Below are 20,332 nucleotides of genomic sequence, written 5' to 3'. Positions count from 1 at the left end.
CCCTCCCCCCATTCAATATGTGCATCAATACTATCTGCTCACTGACAAGTGATTAGCTATGTTGCAGATTTGGCTCAGGGTTCTTTATATCCCTGTTAGGGCTGCAGAAGATTACCCAAGATGCAAAGTTCTGTGTGGAAGATCATGTGACCAGGCAGGCACTACATACAATTGGTGCACTGCTAGAGAGGGCAGGGCTCAAGAGCCAGAGCCTGTCTCAGAAGAGGAAGGGAATGTGACTTTGTAATTGGTTGCTATAGAAACAAAAATGCTTGTTACATTAGAATATATTAAAAATGTCTTTAGAAATTATTTATTTCGAAAAAAATTCTACAAGTAATTTCTCATAGTACAGAACTGAATTATTATTTTTTTTAAAAACACACGTAGGATATTGCTTGAATGGCAGCTTTAAGATCTAATATTTTAGGTTTGAAATATGTGAAAATCCTATGAGGTTCACAAACTTTTTCTTGACGTGTATGTATGTGCGTTACAGCATTTTGATAGCAGTGTAGGTCTTCCAGAGCGCCTACTTAGTGCAGGCAATTTGGAAGACAGTGGTATGACCATCACTGCTTGGTAAATATGGTTTAATTGGAATATTACTTAATTTTAATACAAGATGCTAGACTGCATCTTGCAGCAATAAAATGCCTTCCTGATGCTTAGTAAATACGGCGATTATTGAAAGGTGTCTTGTGACGCGAGAAGACATGGAACGGTCAGTCCGCCGCTTGCTAAATTTGCTCCTCAGCTGGCTGCATTACTCATCATAGTTTTAGGTTCATCAGCTTGTGCTCAGAATTGTGTAGTTATTTCTAAAGGATTTCCCTTTTTCAAGCTGATAGCCTTAACCCCCCAAGTATTACATGAATAGAACAAGTAATCCAACATTTGGTTTTAACACCTATAGTAAAGTCCACACAATTGATTCATAAGGAGCATGAACAGCTTTGGTTCCGGTTTCTCTCAACATGCTCATACTGTAACTAGAGCAATTTAGTTTTTTTTTTACACATCTATAAACCGGTGAAAAAAGTGTTTATAGTAATAAAAAAAATGTTTATATATATTTTATTACCTTTCCAATAGCTTAAAATAGTATTCTGGTACAGCTCAACCCCGTTATAACGCGATCCGTTACAACGCGAAACCGCTTACAACGCGATCAAGCGTGGCTCCCAATTTTCGTATTTATGAAGACTTTACAACATGATTATTGGTGTCTTAAATACTTTATTGTGCAATGCATACAAATGTACATTATTTGTAACGCGTTCCGCTTATAGCGCAATGTGATTCTTTGGACCCCAAGCCCAGTGTTTTAAGGGGGTTGTGCTGTATTTAGTGTATTAAGCCGGTCATGCCCAAAATATCTAGTATGATAGATATTTTGTCACAAAGAGCTATGCGAGTGCTATTATGCGTCCCACTTCTGTTCAGAATGCTGCCTTTGCTATCATGAAGGTGAGTCAGCGGTCAGCCCTTAAAATGAAATCACGTTGGTTAGGTAGCATCATGACATTTGTGTGTGTGTGTGTGTGTGTGTGTGTGTCAGCTCTTGTGACAATTATTTCATGTCACACTAGCCCCGGAAAGGTAGAATTATTTCTAACCTCTTTTTTTTTTTTCCTCATATGAATGTATGTACTTTTTTAGGAAGTATGTTGAAAGGCTTCATCAAGCGACATCCTTAGTAATACAAGTGGCTATTGTGACACCTGCTACCTCTCTGCACTCTATTTGTGCTTTATGAGCATTCATTTATGTAAACGACCCAGGGGCTGTAAAATACATTTGTAAAACTCCAAAAAGTGGTCATGTATAACATAGCATAACAACCCCCAGAAACTGCTTAGTGTTTTACTAGAACAATGTTTTGGAAACAAAAGTGAAGAATATTCCCCTCTCTCTTACAGAAGAGCTCCCACACTGGTTACAGTCAGCAATGACGTGTCTAGCAAATTGTGAGTATATTATAACTAGTCTTTTTAGTCTGCTCATTGTCTCGGATTTAACATAGAGCAATTCTGCCTAGTCTTTTTTTTTTTTTTTTATTAGAATTTTAGGTTTTTTACATATATGGAATTATGGGTCATGCAGTGCCAAATCGTGCTATTTTCCTATTTTCACTGCTGGAGGTCCTGCAGCAGCAGTGGCACCGGGCCCCCTGCTTTTTCCTGGGGCTGCGATCACACGATTACCCCTGGCGGCTGTAAATAGAAGTGGAGGGGGACCCACTTTTATTCAGATACATAAACTTTTATATACAGTATGTATAATATATGTTTCAAAATACTAGATCTGGATCCTAAACTCAGTCTTTATTAGTGATAGAAAATGCATGAACTGCAGGAGAATGCTATGTGAAATGAATTTGAAAAGGTTTTTGGGGATCATATTTACCCAGCAATTATTTTTCAGTGCAATTAACATTTAAAGAAGCAAGCCACATAGGCAATTTTTTTTTTGCAAATGTGTTTAAAAAACAAATATATATATATATATATAGCATTGAAGCAGGGGGTCTCCGGAGCTGTATCCCATTCATTTCAGCTTCAGGAACCCCCTGCTTCTGGAGAAACTTACCTCCAAAGTAGGTGCCGGTAGCTTCTCTGGCTGAGCAAGCAGGGCTTTAAAGGTTAAAGCTGCTACATTACATGGGCCAATAGGAATACTGTACGCAGCAATGACTTCATGGCTTTCTGTTGGCCCACAGGGCCCGAGATCTTTAAGTATTATGAACCCTGGTGGCCAAGGAGAGCTGCTACCGGCACCTAATTCGGAGGTAAGTATCTCTGGAAGCAGGGGGTCCCCAGAGCTGAAATGAATGAGGTACAGCTCCAGAGACCCCCTGCTTAAATTCTCATTCTCTCTCTGTCTCTCTATTTTTTTTTTTTAATTTGCAAAAAAAAAATTACAGTCTTGAATTGCCTCTTTAAGAGCTATTTTGCTACAGTATATAGTGTATGCTTGGTACAAAGTTAGGGTGCTCAAGCCCGCAGCAACTACATCCAATGGCATAAATAATATCACCCCTGGAGATACCAGTGGGAGTGGGTAGGTGGTATTTATGCTTCAGACTAGAACTCCCTGCGGTCTGAATGTTGAGTGGAACCTGGGCCATTTTCTTAAACAATAAATGTCTTAATATATAAAATGGAGAACATTAAATATGATATTGTGTTTAATAAGCACCTCATTGCTACTTTGCTGGAGTAATGACATGCTTCCTGAAATTTATATGCAAGTAACGATACGAATTGTCTTCTCTGCCTTAATATTATGCTTTCTACACTACTTTCTGTAAATCAGTCCATTTTATTGTGTAGGCACTAGACCCTGACATATGGCTAGAGCCCTTGTGATTCTTTACTTATGTGGCATTTGCCACCGATTAATACAGTAGCTTCTTGGTCAGGGCATTTGCTATGATTATTACTTTTGAATAATACTGGCTTATTTTATAGTCATAGAATTTATTCAACAGGCAACAGTGCAATTGTTTCCTCTTCACCTTTGGAGATACAGATAAACAAGATATAACACATCTAGTCTTGTTGATAATCCTTTAATTGTTTTTAATATGTTTTGTGTATGTGTGTAATTATGACAGCATTATGCTGATATGGATCATAGATCCTATTTATGTATTCACTGTGGTATGTCTGTGTATATGTGGGATTTGTATGTGGGATGTGCACCTTTATTTATAATATAATGTATGTTCTTTACCCCTTGCATTTAATCTGCCCTTTATTTGGGCTATTTTGTCCTTTTTTCCTCTCTGTATCTTCTCCCCCTCCCCTTCGTGTATGCGTGCAGCACTCTGCACGATTGGAGCAGCCTCGTCTGCCTCACACACTCATTGGTGGTGCAGCGGTGTTTGCAGCCAATCGGGGAGTGGTATGACATCACTGGGGGCATTTTGTCATGATTTTATTTTTTGCCTAACTGGTTGGAAATGGTTAAAAAAAAATGGGAAATGGAAAATACATTTATGCTAGATTTACACAGCACTACCGTATTGCAAGCCTGGTACTTAAACGTGCAGGTCCTAAACAACAAGTGACCTCTAAAGCAGGGATGTGCAATCTGGGGGATGTGCCCCCCAGGGGGGGGCACTGGTTTTCTAGGGAGGGAGCGGTGGTTACAGAGGCCCCGCACTCTTCCCCAAGGCATTTTAACTAAATGCCGGGTGAGGCCTCTGTAATTCCCATACCTGCTCTCAGGCGACACGTCGGCATGACAACGCTGCATCACATGACATTATGACGTCTTATGACGCCACCAAAACCCGAGAGCACAGGTAAGGAGAGGGGGCACTAGTAGAGGGGTGGGGGGAGAGAGCAGACAGGGGGCATGAACAGAAAAGTTTGAGCACCCCTGCTCTAAAGCATATTATCAACCTTATTTGTACTGCTATTTTTTTTTAAAAGTATTCTGCTGTTTATTCTCGCCTTCCCCACTTCGCCAGGCAGTACAGAGCTGGTTATACTAACCGATCCTTTCAAAGCCTTACAAATAAATGAATATATTTTTATGTGAACCGGAAGTGTGCTTTTTGAATTCTTTGTTTTTATTGATTTTGGTTTATTAAAATTGAATTATTTAAGACAAAAGCATTGTTTACCTGTCTCATTCCCTTTCTGTTTTATTGTACACAGGGCCATATTGTTCAGACTTGAAGCCATCAATGTATTTGGGGTTTGAGAGAGATGTTTTTAAAACCATTGCTGAGTACTACAGTCACCTAAAGGAGCCACTTCTCACATTTCAACTTTTTGATGTTTTTGTTAACATTCTTGGTAAGAGACTGTTCTGTGCTTCCTGGGGGGTGGGGGATGGGGGATGTTTTGGCAAAAAAGCTAATTCACAAACTGTTGATTTTTATAATTATTTTATTTTAATATCTGAACTGGGGAACGGATCTAGACCCCGGTTCTTAAAATATGAACTTGTTTCCCCCTCAGCAAATAAACGTGTCTATGAGAAACCAGTGTTCACCTTGGGCAGCCTCCGTCCATTATCATGAGGATATCTTGGATTACTTTTTTTTCCATTTACAGTTCCCATCTGGGGAAATGAGGGGTCCCATGAGCTAGAAGTAACACAGTAATGCTTGAGTACTTTTGTTGGCCAACTTAATGATAAATAGAAGCCTTCAAGATCAATGTGAGATTTCTGTTCTTTCTCCTTGGAGAAGGACGTCTATAATTTGAGCTCTTACTTGCTGCTTGTTTCTGCTGCATTTCCCTAAATCATTTGAACCCTTTCCAAGCACAATAATGAAACCACTACTGATGTGTTTTAAGTAGGTTAGTGACCACACAAATTAACTGTGGGTAGGTAGGACTAGAGCAGGGGTGGGCAACTCGAGTCCTCAAGGGCCACCAACATGTCAGGTTTTAATGATATCCCTGCTTCAGCAACAGTGGCTGAATCAGTGGCTCACTCTTTGACTGAGCCTCTAATTGTCACCTGTTCTGAAGCAGGGATATCCATATAACCTGACCTGTTGGTGGCCCTTGAGGACTGGAGTTGCCCACTGCTGGACTTGAGACTTTTGGCTGGGACTACAGTGTTTTTATTTTCTTTCCCTGGGATTATTGGTTATTTCATAATCCAATATGTATCATTAAAATGAACTGATTTATTGTTTAACCAAAATTTAAAGGGCAGCCTGTAAAATACTACATTTTCAGTTATAGTGGGCTTTGTTCCCTTTGGTGGGTTATGTTATGATATTGTGCACCAACATTGCCTTGAATCCTATGAAAAACTGTAACATTCTACATTATAATGGGATGTGTTGTATTATCTGTGGTGATGTCACATGCTAATTCTGTATAACAGCTTGTTTTTCACTTCATAATTCTTTGAAATTTATACTATCGCAGGTCTTCTGCAAAGAAAACCTGTAGCCATTGAAGCCCTTCAGGTATGCTGTCTACTTTTGCCACCAGAAAATCGAAGGAAACTACAGCTCCTAATGAGAATGATGGCAAGGATAAGTCTTAAGAGAGAAATGCCCCCTCTGTGTGACACCATTGGAAACCGAGCGCTGGTATGTTATTATCTACTCTCGTGAGAATTGAGCCATCTTGACTACTGTGCTTTGCTGTACAGTTATCTTCTCTCACAAATGCCAATTTTGTCTGTGCACTAATAGCTTTTCATACAGTTTGTACATTCACGTACGTTTTGTGATTTGTTTTGTTTTTTTACTCGCAGCCTTTCCAATGTTGTTTTGGATCAGCACCATTGTGGGGCTGATTTTCAATTCATGACATCAGGGGCACAGCAGCAGGAATGAACTGAAAATAGCGCATTGCTGTAGCAATAACATTTCATATCCAGCAATAAACACTACATTAGGGAACTGGTTTGCAGTGCATTATGAAAATAAGGCCATAGCTAATTATAGCTCAATGAATCACACAGTGGTAATTGAGTGACATGGAACTGAACACAGAACCGGCAGAATTATTTAGCTTTAACATTGCATTATAACGTTTATCCTCCTCTTCCAGGATGTACTTACATTCTGGAACATGAGTGGTGAGAGACTTTGATATTTAATATACTTGGCTCCTGCTAAGTAACTGAGGTAACTGAAGAGTGGAGATTTGAAGAGGTGTTAGGCTAACATTTTCTCTAGGATGTGGAACAGGACATGCATTATAGCTTGACAATGTCATTAATACAAATCCAGCAATGTGGTACCTATTGCCTTTGGGTATATATGTTTCCTTCTCACTGTGGTGCTACAGTACATTTAAAGACAATATCTGTGAAGTTTTTAAAGCTCTGTACAGTATCATTTAATCTATGAACAACTCCTGGTAACTAGGCCATCAATAAAGGTATTATGCCCGGCCAGTTACCTCTGAACCATATTTGTGGGTTTAGAGCGTCAGCTCTTGGACCGATTGGTTGTACATGAAATGTATTTGATTGTGCAACAATATAGAATTTGTGTGTTATACCTTTCCAGGAGTGCTAACTAGTGGAGATTCACAGGCTATGAGTTTCAAGAGGGGTTTTGCGGTAAAAGTGTTGTCACATTGTATCTAGGTAGTCGGCGCCCAGAGTTGTTGGCCACCCCAAAAATGTATCCGGGAATCAAGTCAGATTCCAAGGGAGATATAGACACAGACCTCCGGTCAAAATCCTCCCTTGTCAAAAGTTACGCGACTCACCGCCAAGTTCCCTGCTTTAGCACAGACCAGAAAGGTAAAGGGGGCATAGGGATGTGAGGTGTCACTGACACGGTCAAGAGGTCCCTAGGTTAATGGGGATACCCGGTAAATGCCCAGGTCACCCAGGACCGGTATAGGGGTTCTGGGGGTACTCCAATCAGCTACAAGATTGTGAGGGGACATTTAAAAGTCCAGTCCTAAGTATTGTATAGAGTGTGGGGAATATGGCTAGTAAGAAATAACGTGCAGCTTCTTATTCTATTTCCCATAACCAAAAGACTTGGGATGTTTTTAAAGTTTATATTTTAGGGAACAGTGTGTTTTAAAACATATGCTTGTGCACTGTATAATGAGCTGGGACTCTCAGACAGTTCCACTGTCTACTCATACAGTGGGGATGAAAAGCCAGAGAGGAAGTCTGAGGTGTCAGGACCATTTAGACAGGAGCGAATAAGTCAAGTACCCACGTCCTCAGATCAATGGATGCTCTTTGAATTTCCATTTGGCCCACCAGACTGGCCACGGCCTGTCGCTGTGGGTGGCATTGAGGGAATCAAGGGCCAGAAGTGCCAAATTGCATGTGTCCCTTGGTTCATTCAGATTTCCAGGTAACCCTGTGCGTCCTACCAGGTTGTCTCTGATTAGCTGAAGGAAATGTTTCTCACGCTCCTGATAGGGGGGGCAGTAATCTGTAATGAAAGTCAGGGGTATTATAACCCCTTGCGGCCATGAGATAGTTTGTTCTCGAAAGTGTTCTCCAGAGTTTTCTAGTTGTAAGTCTCTAGCAAGAAAAGGGCTGCTTCAGCGAAAAGCTGCCTGGAATATTTTCTGTACTGTTTTTGCAACTGTGATCAGGGATAGGATTCCCTGCAGCTAGGAGAGTCTAGGTTATTACCCCAATTCCCAAGTAAGTGTGTCATTTTGCTGTAAATTGTGTAACATTTGTGTGTCTGCCTATTCCTGTGAATACATTTACAATTTATTTCATTAACTCGTTTTGCACAATGCATGATCTTGGTAAAAAGGTGTAAATGGCCTGGTCTCCCGTGACAACCCCTAAAAGGTATCGCCATCTACAATGAATCAACAGTTCTGCTGGACCAATATAGCTTTCAACTACTGAAGTATTACATTAACTTTCCAACTCCATTTTCGTGTTTTGCTGATATTTTATTTAACAGAAACAAAATGTACCTTCATTTAATATGATAGGATGAAACAGACTTTGGAGGTCAGTATGTCTTGGTAATTATGAGCCTTGTGTTGACAGATGGTCCAGACATTTTCCCATTGTATCCTTCGTTCTAAGGATGACATTGACCTGGATGAGCTACTGTCAGCAAAGCTTGTGACATTCATGATGGAAAATGATCAGGACATTTTGACCATTCCTATATCCTTGCAAAATGCAATTGAGGAGCATGTGGCGCATCGGCGAAGAGTCCAGGTAAAATCTTTGCTTTTTACATTTCTAATTATTATTTTTTTTTACTTCTGATTTTGATTAATATGTGTATCTGTTCATGGAGAAACGGTGGCCTGATAGTTAATGTGCTAGATAGAGAGAGTACCTTTTAAAATCCCAGCACCAGTTCCCTGTAACATTGCTCAAGTCACTTTGTCTTCTTTAGGCTACAAGATTAGAAATGTAAACTAGCTGGACAGAGATTAATTGTGCCTGCATAATTCTATATGCCGCATTGCGCTATACACACATTGAAGTACCTTAAAGAAAATAATCTTTTTATCTGTGCATTGTTTTTTGAAGTAGTGTTAAGAAGTGAAAGCATACAAACAAGAACAGCTGAAGCAAAAGCATTAGTAGTATATCTACTATAAAATGCCTTTGTTTTACCCCTTTCCCTCCCTTAAAGCTGCAGACCGAGCAATAGCCTATGTTTTTTGTTTTTTTGTTTTTAATAAATCAGTTCTGTACTATGAGAAAATACTTGTAGCATTTTTTTGAACTGACATTTTGAATTTATTATAATGTAACAAGCATTTTTTGTTTCTATAGCAACCATTTACAAAGTCACATCCTCTTCTGAAACAGGCTCTGGCACACCCCTTTTTGAGCACGGCCTCTATATAGCAGTGCATTAATTGTATCTAGTGACTGTCTGGTCACATGATCTTCACCACTGAACTTTGCATCTTTGGCCCTCTTCTGCTGCAAGGACAGCCAGTTAGTGAACCCCCGAGCCGAGTCTTCGCCGATCAATCACAGGAGAACAGATCGATCAGCAACTTAGCTAATTACTTATCATTGTATTGATGCACATATTGGGGGGGAGGGGGAGACTGGCAACTTGGACTCCTAATTGGTAGGAGTGCAGGTATCGTTCTTTTTGTTTTTCTATATGTAAGGCCTATCTTTTTACCAGCAGTAAACTTCTATACGGAGTAGTGCGGTAATATGTACAGTCTTACAAATATTAGGCCAATCCTTTTTCTTGCTGCATACTCCATAAGTGCATTTTAATATAGTATCACTGAAACGTCCTATTTGTAGGTTTATGGGCTCATCTGCTTTACATAGCAGTTACAGAGCCCCTACCAATTTTCCAAATAGTGCAGGTATAATACATCCCAGTGTCAGTCTGGACATCACCCTCTATTGAAAAGTAGGTGAATGTAAGAAATATGTGTACGTTTTATTATATTCACTCCAGGGAATTTGTGCTCCCACAGTTTACCTCTACAGTAAGGTAGCTATGATACTGACTTTGGCCAGCTTTCAATTGCACTACTAATGTCTGTAGTGCATTCCTCTGCAGGGATATCTGTCGTATCAATGATGAGTGAGTTTTATATATGCCATATGGGTCCTGAACATTTGCCAAAAGATGGCGATTCAGATGTCCTTCAGGGCAGCTGTTAAAAGCTTGGAGCTGTTCCTCTATACAAAATGCTGGGTTTGCAGTTAAACACACAGAGAATAGCACCTTCAAGAGGCTTTCGGGTGCCCCATGAGATGAGGTCTGGCACTTCGGGGGCCCGTGATGTAGTGTAAATGTGGGCTTTCTGCTCATTTTCTATGGAGATCGCGGTCAGCGTTTCTGTGGGCGACTCTTCCACTAGCCTCATCAGTGACTTGATCGCTCCAAGGAGAGTGGTCCTGGGATCGTGATGTGCCGGAGTGGCTGTTGCACTCTGGTGCTACGGCCCTTCTGCCATTTAAAGGGTTTAAAGTTAGGGAATAGGACTAAAAGTTGGTGTTTCTCTTTTTGGATGAGAGATACCGACATAAAGGGAGCAGACCCCAGTGTCTGGGTTAATGTGAGCTTAAGGCTAAGGACCCGCTCCGGTTGACGGCACGCGCGGCCACGGGCCACCAGCCCCTTTCCTCCAGTCTGGAGGTCCCCGCTGGCTCCTTCCGACGTGGCTGACTGCGTTCTGTGACGCGTCAGCCGGCCGATGCTGCAAGTTTCTGGAGATTAGAAGCGCTGACGCATCACGTGGTGCACGAGTCAGCCAAGGAGGGGAGGAGGAAGGCGCTACGTGAGGGAGGCAGCTTGGGAGGGAAGTCTGTGTGGGCAGCCGTACATGGCTCTCCCTCTCCCCTCCCCCCTCCCGTGCATAGCTCGGATGGACGGGACACGTAATAATTGTGCATAGATGCATACATGTATTGTGGCATAGGGTCACGGCCGCGCCCCCCCTCGTCATTGCCCCCCCAGCGCGCATCACAGTTCACTGCAGACCGCAAATCGCGTTGCAGTGAGTTGCAAGCGCCGCCGGCAAGCAAGGCAGCCGTGCGGATGCGTGCAGCGGCGCCTTAGTCTTACTTGTAAAGAGGGCACCATGCCATCATCTGGTCACAAGGTGCTGGTGTGAAAACATTTATTTTTAAGATACAGTAAAAACATTGTAAATTACAATATTATCCTTCTGTAGCTAGTTTTCCACTTTGTATTTTAATATTAGCTTTTGTCTTTTTATTTTAGATAAAATATCGTGGGGCTGACATGGATTCCACACTTCATCCCACTTTAGTCCAGCCCCAGATCACTACACATGAATACCGACCAGCAAACGGATCTCAAGAACCACTGAAAGTCTTACTGGAGGGCATTATAACTAATAGCCAATTATCTGCAAAGGAGAAGAAGAAGAAATTAAAAGAGGTAACTATATACCGTCTTTAAGTCCCTTAACCTCTTCCCTGCCAGAGATTCGGCAGCACCAGAACGCCAGCATTTGTCCCCCCTGGCTGTCGTAAGAGATTTGCTTACCTAGCGACCAAAAGAAGTATCAAGAGTTACTTTGCATACTCTGTATTGCCCCCCCAAAAATTCTTCCTGGCTATTATTATTTATTTGTAATATGCCAACATATTGCACTGCACAATACAATGGGGGTACAGAGATTTGATCATTACATAAACCGTTGTTTACAAATAAGGACAAACAAGCACAAACCGGTAATGAGGGCCCTGCTCATGAGTTTACAATCTAGTGGGCATGAGGGGCAATGTTGGAACAAACGTTAAGGTGGCTGCTCATTGTGGGATGGAGTATACATCAGGTTAGTGTATGGTCCATTGCTACTAAGCAACGTTTTTGATTTTTTTTTTTCCTGTTCAGATATTCTTTACATTTTACTTTAAAAAAAAAAAAAAAAAATCATAATTTGGCTCTTATAATTGACACGATTCTCTAGTTGGTACAAGCGGGAGCCATTGCTATTTAGCCTGACATTTATATTTGATTCCTCAACCACTTAGAATGACCCATCAGAGATTTCTGTTGTCTTTTCCATTTGTATTTTATAAGTAACTTTGACTATTTATTTTCTAGTTCCAGAAATCCTACCCTGAAGTATACAAAGAACGTCTTCCTACACCAGAAAGTGAAGCAGCACTATTTCCAGAAAAAATGAGCCTAAAATCTCATCTATCGTTTTTCACACTGAAACGACCTTTCCAACCATTTCAAAGAACCCGGAGCTTTCGCCTGTAACTGTTTTGTTATTTTTTTCTTCCAAGTCGTTAAAGTTGTGTGTGTGATCACGTTATCACACTTTGATTCAAATGAAAAACAAGATGACCGTTACAACTTATAAATACTTTACCGACAATGAATTTTGAAAACATAGTAGCAAGACACTGGATTTGTCACCATGAGCCTGTATCCGTATTTTAATGTGTATCTACTAATTTTAACCTGATGACTGAAATAGGTCAATATTTAATTTTTTCAACTTGCAAACTTAATGTCAAAAGCAGAGAACATTTCAATGTTTTTTTTTTTTATGTGCTGTTTTACTGTGGATTTAATATTTGGCTGCTGAGTATATGAAAATGACTTGAATTTGTAAGAGTAGATTTCAAAGCATACGCTTAGTACATTTTTTTTAATCATGTAGCCTGCATATTTGAATTGCTCTAGGACACTGGATATTTTTTCTGAGATACATTCTTGTGTATATATGTGTGTATATATATATATATATATATATATTTTTTTTTAGCGAAATATTTTTCTAATTTTTATACAATGTATCCGAAATCCAAAACTATTTCAGTGATGATAACATGTAATTCACTTTGAATTCAATGCTGTAATTTCTTATTGCATGACCACTTGTTTTTCAGACGTTTTTGTATTGGGACAAAATTATTGATAGATCTGTCATTGAGAGTGTTTCATTTCAGTGCTGCTTGGCCATAGTATCAGTACCAAACTGTCAATCATTTTAAAGGGAAAAAAATTATAAATCTTTCCAAAGTCTTGTTTCCAAGCTATGGAATACTGCATTTACTTTTTTGACTGTCTTCTTTTGTGTTGTATGCAGATAATAATATAACTGGTATGTGTGTATTTTCCAAATCATAATCTTAGCATCAAATAAGTATCTTTGTATCTGCTATGATATGTCGGCTTAAATAATACTTAAATTGAGGTTTTGTAGTTCTGTGTCCACACAGCTCTCACAAGATAATTGTGATTGTTATAGTCCTGTTATAGAGGGGGGAAATCTGGGGGTGGGGGTTCTAACACCTCCGTGTAGTCCCAATAACCATTTTATTTTATTTTTACAAATTACCTCCATTTACCTTTTTTAATTATAATCAGATATGCTCTAAATTCTACAGGCGTTTTAGATTTTTGACAAATATTTCGGTTAAAATATCTTTTGTGAATGCCTGCCCTGATCACTTCAACTTTTGTAATCGCTGATGTAATCTTTCCTTTGTTAAGGCCTATCTTGCCACCTAACTAATCCCCAACAAAAGACCATATATTTATGTCTTGTAACCCTCTCTTTTATGCTTTTTATGTTTAGACTTTTTAGGCCTCACTTTGCAAAGCTACTGAACAGATCGTAAAGTATCTGCTAATATGATGTCATAACCGATTTTGCTTTCGATTTATGGCCATTGAATTAGAATAGGCACTGCAGGTTTTGAAACAAACTTTTTTTTTTTTTTTTTTTAAATCCTAAACATATGAAAGATTTAGGACTAGTATGAATATACCTTTTAAAAAGGACGTCTAACGTACAAACAAAACACTTCTGTGCACAGAAGTAGTTAAAACAACTGAAATTTGCCCAGTATTGAAAACCATTGGTTGGGTTGTAGCCTGCCTTTAATGTGCTTCTTTGAACCTATTTCTCTATTGTCTTAATCTTAACTACCTTGTGCTGCTAATTATTCTAAGATGAATTGTTGAAGATGGCCGTTCTCCAACAGGTGCTCCCAGCCAGCATCACACACAATACGTACTCTTAAAGTAACTTTAGAATTAAATTGCAAGAACAAACTAATTCTAATAAAAAAATAGATATTATACGGTTTAGGCATAGATAAAATTAGCTGTACACAATGAGAGCTTTTTTCATTAGGGTTGAATGGATTAAACTAATGGTTGGCTTATTTGCCTAAAATGTATAAATTATTAATTATATTTCTATTAGCGTGCTCTTTTTTGGGACACTTTCTTTTTACTATCTGGGTAACCTTCTTAACCTTGATGTCATATAAGCCTTGGCACTAGAGAGCGATCACATGGTTGCAGTCAGCCCACCGATGATTCAACAGAATAAGGCCTTTTCCATTTTGGGGGAATCAACTAATGCGATCTGCACCTAGAAAACAAACAAAATAGAATGATGGTCCTTGAATGTCATATGGGCCCCTGGTGTGATTGCCCTTGTTATGTTTAGGGAGCATCATAAGGGCAGCAAAAAGGTCCACTACTATGCCTCCTGATATTTCCACCTAACTTGGGTTCTTTAGAAATCGCATTGGATGGCACCAACATACAAGTACATTTATTTATTTATAAAATATTTTACAAGGAAGTAATACAATGAGAGTTACAGCTCGTTTTCATATATATCCTGGGCACAGAGTTAAGACAAATAATTCATGGTTACAAATACAGTTACATAAATGAACAGGGTATACATTATATGCAAGACATTGCATGCACAGTTAAAGAAAATATATATTATGGGCGTATGAAACAATTACAGACCAGATTAAAATGTGAGACAGCCTTAGATTTGAAAGAACTTAAACTGGTGGTGGATGTGAGAGTCTCCGGTAGGTTGTTCCAGTTTTGGGGTGCACGGTAAGAGAAGGAGGAACGGCTGGATACTTTGTTGAGCCTTGGGACCATGAACAGTCTTCTGGAGTCAGATCTCAGATAAGTGCTGCATGTGGTAGGGGTGAGGAGCTTGTTCAGATAGCTGGGTAGCTTGCCCATAAAGAATTTAAAGGCAAGACAGGAAAGGTGAACTTTGCACCTAGACTTAAGTGATGACCAATCTAGTTCTTTGAGCATTTTGCAGTGATGTGTGTTGTAGTTTAATTGGAGAACAAAACGACAAATTGAGTTGTAGAGGGTGTCAAGTTTGCTAAGGTGGGTTTGGGGTGCCGAGCCATATACTATGTCTCCATAGTCAATAATTGGCATTAGCATCTGCTGTGCGATACGCTTTCTGACCAGGAGACTTAGGGAGGATTTGTTCCTACATTGAGACCCGCTGCACTGGTTTCGTATTTACTGTGGTATTCAGACCCCACAATTTGCATTTTCTGCCTCGATTAATATAGAGTAGGTCTTCTTATTCTTTGACATTAATGCAAAGTATAGGTATTTTATTATTTGTATGTGAGTAAGTTTTGCAGCTGGTACCTGACCTGCATTCATTTAACTGCTGAAGTCTAATAACCCCACCCATTAAATGAATTGCTTGGGGGTATACATTTTACTGCGTGCTTTCCAGTACACTGTGGCATGTCATGGCACTTTTGTTATGATCTAGAGACCAAAAGATTTTAAACTGAGTATTTGCAATGGCTTCAAGAGACAACTCTTGAAGAGTACTGCTTTTCTGCTTGGTTGTAATTTGGTAGCATATCTGCCATCTTAACAAGAACATACTCAGAATGAAATTCAAAAAGCTTTGCAGCAAAATGTTATGCTCTGTATGTATGTGATTTTGTTGTTCCTTGATTTAGGAAGTTAAACATGGAGTGCATGAAGACAAAGGAGTTGCTTATTAACTTGCACCTGCATTTAAACATGTGACTATAACCCTGACTCTAGTATCTTGTAAAAAATGAGAGATCATGCCATCTGCTCAGTTGCATACAGTAGATGTCTAAATGAGGTGTGGTCTGGAATTTATTTTCAGATAATCCTATACATCCTACAGTGTTTTGTGTCTTTTTGTTTTCATTTTCTCAAAATAGGAATGGAGAGCTTTCTAGCAAAGAAATTATCATGCACAGTTTCAAGATCGAACACCAATACTTTTAAAGTTAGAAGACTATTGAATAATTTTTTCTTTTGATGTTTTCCTAGGTTGAAGTGGCTCATATTCAAAAGCAAACATGCTATTTTTTACTGAAGGTGCTTCAATTTTTTTACATTTGGTATTAACCTCATGGCAAATGCCTCAGAGATTAAACTATCTGATGTTTCCATCTGACGTTGGTATGTAATACACATTTTTGGGCCATTTAATAAAAAATGAATTCACCTACAATGGGGCAGATGTGCCAAGTGTCGCAAATGGAATTGATCCACAGAAATCAAACAATTATATTGCGTTTGTGTGCGCCAGTGTACTAACTTATTTTTTTCTCCGATTGTGCGCCTTACGCATTAAATATGGTTTCAGACGGGTGTATTGGGGCACACAAATGGGATGTACATGACGCGCAGATGTAAATTGGACGTGTTAATTGTATCTTCGCCATAAAAAATAGATTAACCTGCACCAAAATTTAATGCCAAGCTGAACTTCACGTAAGTCCTAAAGTTATTTGACAAAATGTATTATTTTCACAGTATGGCTATTATAAATAATATAGTCATTCATATTTAGATTTAAATAAAATGCACAATTCTGTTAAATTGTATCAATCTGCTTTCAACATGACGACTCGTATGTCAAACCGTATGAAGTCACAATCTTTATACAGTACACACCTGTACAACACACACTTTTTGAAGTGAAACTTCTTTAGTGGCACCTATTCTGATGGGGTAAAACGGGAGAGATAGGGGACAAATGTGAAACGGAAGTGACGTCACGGCTTCCCCCCCCCCCCCATCTACTGTGACATGCGGCGGCGGCGATAGCCGCCGGCGCCGCTCCTAACAGCCGCTGCTCCCCCACACACACCCGCTGTGACATGCTGCCCACACACCTGCTGTGACATGCGGCGGCGATAGCCGCCGGCGCCGCTCCTAACGGCCGCTGTTACCCCCCACACGGCCACTGCCATGGGTATAGCAAGATGGCTGCCGCAGAGCTTCCGGTGCTGCGGGTGTAATAAGATGGCGGAAGCCCCGCAAGTACTCCGGCTGAGAGAGGAGGAGGAGCCGCTGCTCAGCCTCTCTCCTCCCTCTTCCCTACCTCCGCTTCCCTGTGTCCCGCTGACTAAAGGGCGCCGCTCTCCTCACACGGCCGCCCGCTGCGCCGCTCCTAATGGCCGCCGGTCCCAGCTGCCATACTGCGCATGCGCAGTTGTGATGGCGCTGCTGACGGATGCCGCAGAAGCGGCAGGCAACGGCGCCATTCCCCCCAAACGTGCACTGCCATGCCGCGCATGCGCTATTCCCCGCGCCCGCTGACATGCCGCGCATGCGGTAGTCATGGTGACGCTCACGGACGCCACATGCCTGCCTCCTGCTGCTAGCTCATCTCCGGGCCGGTCACCGACCCCCTGCCCGGTGGGATGTCTGTCGGACATGGAGACCCGCGCCCTGCTGGATATCCGCGCAGCCTCTCTCCTCCCTGCGTCCCGCTGATTGAGCGCCGCCGGGGTCGGAGGAGGAGAGGAGCCCAGGGATCATGGAGGGTAACCGGGAGGAAGCAGAGCGGTGTGTGCGGATCGGGCGGGCAGCGCTGGAGGCCGGAGATTGGAAGAGAGCCCGGCGCTTCCTGAGTGTGAGGGCATTTGTGGGTGAAGGGGGAGGGAGCTGCTTACCTTATGGCAGACCGCAGCAGCTCCCTCCCGCAGCCGGGGAGGGGGGGAGGAAGGGGAGGAGTAGAGTGTCACGCACGGAGCAGAGCAGGAGGAGGCCGGCGTTCTGCTCTGCCGCCGTGATCTGATGTGCAGGGATGAGGGGAGGTGATGTGAGGTGAGGTAGTGCAGGGGGGGGATGTAAGGTGCAGGGGGGGGTGATGTAAGGTGCAGGGGGGATGTGTGATGTGCAGGGGGGACGTGTGATGTGCAAGGGGATATATAAGGTGAAGGAGGGTGATGTGGAGGGGGGGTGATGTGCAAGGGGATATGCAAGGTGCAGGAGGGGTGATGTGCAAGGGGATATGTAAGGTCACACTCAGTCACAGTCGCACGCTCGGTCACACGCGCGCACACTCGGTCACACGCGCGCACACTCGGTCACACGCGCGCACACTCGGTCACACGCGTGCGCACACTCGGTCTCACGCGCGCACTCGTTCACACGCGCGCACTCTCGGTCCCACGCGCGCACTCTCGGTCACACGCGCGCACACTCGGTCACACGCGCGCACTCGGTCACACGCGAACAATCAGTGCAAATAGCTAATACAGGGGATGTATGCCAAGCACGCGCATTCTGTCAAATTTATTTGCGTTTTGTCAATGAACTTGTATTTTGATTTTTAATTAAAACATCACCAACACAAATACAATTTCTGTGACAAAAGTCAAAGAAGTTTCACTTACTATGCGCGTGCACAGCACACACAGCTTTTTTTTTTTAAGGATTGTACTACTTAAAACTACAATTTGTATGCCCATTTTTTAAAAAAAAATAAGTCTTAGTACTTCAGTCCCAATTAATTTTTTTTCAATTATTCTTTACATTTTTTCAATAAATGAGGCAATTGTCAAATTGTGTCTGAATCGTTTTGTTATCTAAGTAAGTTTTGCAGGACAAAATAGCAAAATGCAGTTATGCTCTGTTCTTATGTAATACACTTGCAGTTGTTGAATACATGATCTATTTAACAGATGAAATACCAGGGATTGCAACACAATAGTATAATTTTGTATTTCTTCTTGCCTATCTCATTAAAGAATTAATGCATAATCCCAAAAGGCTTGTAACCTCTTATTGGCTATTTGCACAGCATACATTACGTATGCTGCCGAGTACAGTGTGTGTTGTAGATAAGATCTCTGAAGATCATATAAATAGGGCATATTACCACTGGGTGTGCCAGGTGATTCCATTGTAGTATAAAACTGTACTGTATGTCCTCTGGCTGAGTCCTGATTCAACTGTTAATGGGATATAAAAACGATTTTAATATATTAGTGATATGGTTCCTTCCAGATGGAATCCCCTCAAGCAACAAGTCTACTTACAAAAGCATTCCATTCATATCTGAGCCTTCAGTGATTTTATAATTGTATTTTCTTCTTAGGAGGTAATCGTGATTAGCCATAAAGCTCTACAGTGCTTGATGATGTAACAATCTCTATCACTGCTAAAGTTACAAACATAAGAGCGTTACCATATACAAATATAAAAAGCAAAAATTATATTGTAATTCTAATTCACACTATAAAATAGGTTCATGTTTAAAAGACTTGTCTTAATTAAAAATAACATTTAAAAAAAGGGAACCACTCTAGCACTTCACATGTACTAAAACAATATCCAGTTTATCGCAATAATAAAAAAAAATATTAACTGATAAAATTACGTGCCCAGAGCTAGGTGATCTTTCTCCAAAACAATAGTAAAAAAGACCCCAAAGGTAAATGTATAAAAGCAAATGGCTTTTGAAACACAAAAAAAATTATACTCAAAATGAAACAAAAAATACAAAATAAATATATAGTCTTAAAGTACCAACTGACTTAAGTCACCCTCCCCCACCCCCTACTTATTGTGTGGTCTGGAGTGGATTTTGGGTTACTATTTTTGAGCCTACCTTTACATTCTTCACTTCAGTCTAGTTTTTCTTCACATAATTAAAACAAGAAAGGCATTCCAAAGCTAATACCAGCATTGCAGATAATTCTGCCTGTATGTTCTCCAGTAGAGGTCAGCATACCAATAAAAATCGTTTTGCCAGCATGCAACACTGAAATCTGTTTTAAGCCATTGAAAGGTAATTTTCAGTTTAAAGTACTTGGTTTAACACTTTAAATACCATCAAGTGAATGATTACTTATAAACTAAACAGGAAAATATGTCTAAAACAAGCTACCTAATTATGGATTTGTATACAGAAGATATTTACCGTTTCTTGTAAACAGTACAGTATGTAGGTAATATTGCAAGGAGATTGAAATACAATCTCTGACTAAATTAAATGCCTTCTAAACGAAGGAATGCATTTAGAAAAAGGATGGAGGCACTCAAGTAGTACTGCAAAAATTGCTACGTTTTACTGCATAGTAATCGGCAGATCTACAGTAACATTTCGGGGACAGCCTCATTCTTAGACAAACGTTCCCTGTGTGGAATGCAAATCAAGAATGCATTGTCTTCCCATTGTCAATGACCATGATGCATTTCTGGAATAGCATACGCCATTGACTGCAAAGGTTTAGTAGGAAGATGCTTTGCTCAAGAAGTACATTGTGTGGGGATATTACAGGAAGATTTAGTGAGATTTGTGTGAGATCAAATACTTAATGAAAAGCTGTAACATTTGTT

The 20,332-nt window shown here is 40.6% G+C and overlaps 1 protein-coding gene across 1 annotated transcript in view; it reads left to right on the top strand.

Moving 5' to 3' along the window:
* LOC142489255 (DEP domain-containing protein 1B-like) overlaps nucleotides 1-16,727 on the top strand; it is a 44,140-nt gene extending 27,413 nt beyond the window's left edge. The window contains exons 6-11 of the mRNA XM_075589701.1: nucleotides 1,923-1,970; nucleotides 4,671-4,811; nucleotides 5,904-6,070; nucleotides 8,476-8,652; nucleotides 11,153-11,332; nucleotides 12,005-16,727. Coding sequence (XP_075445816.1) covers nucleotides 1,923-1,970; nucleotides 4,671-4,811; nucleotides 5,904-6,070; nucleotides 8,476-8,652; nucleotides 11,153-11,332; nucleotides 12,005-12,166 — 875 coding nt within the window. The 3' untranslated portion in view covers nucleotides 12,167-16,727. The remainder of the gene's footprint in view (nucleotides 1-1,922; nucleotides 1,971-4,670; nucleotides 4,812-5,903; nucleotides 6,071-8,475; nucleotides 8,653-11,152; nucleotides 11,333-12,004) is intronic.
* Nucleotides 16,728-20,332: the final 3,605 nt, after the last annotated feature.

The sequence above is a fragment of the Ascaphus truei genome, chromosome 1, assembly GCF_040206685.1.
Source record: "Ascaphus truei isolate aAscTru1 chromosome 1, aAscTru1.hap1, whole genome shotgun sequence".
Taxonomy (NCBI): Eukaryota; Metazoa; Chordata; class Amphibia; order Anura; family Ascaphidae; genus Ascaphus; species Ascaphus truei.
Note: the sequence above shows the minus strand (reverse complement) of the source record. Positions and strands in the feature narration are given on the sequence as shown.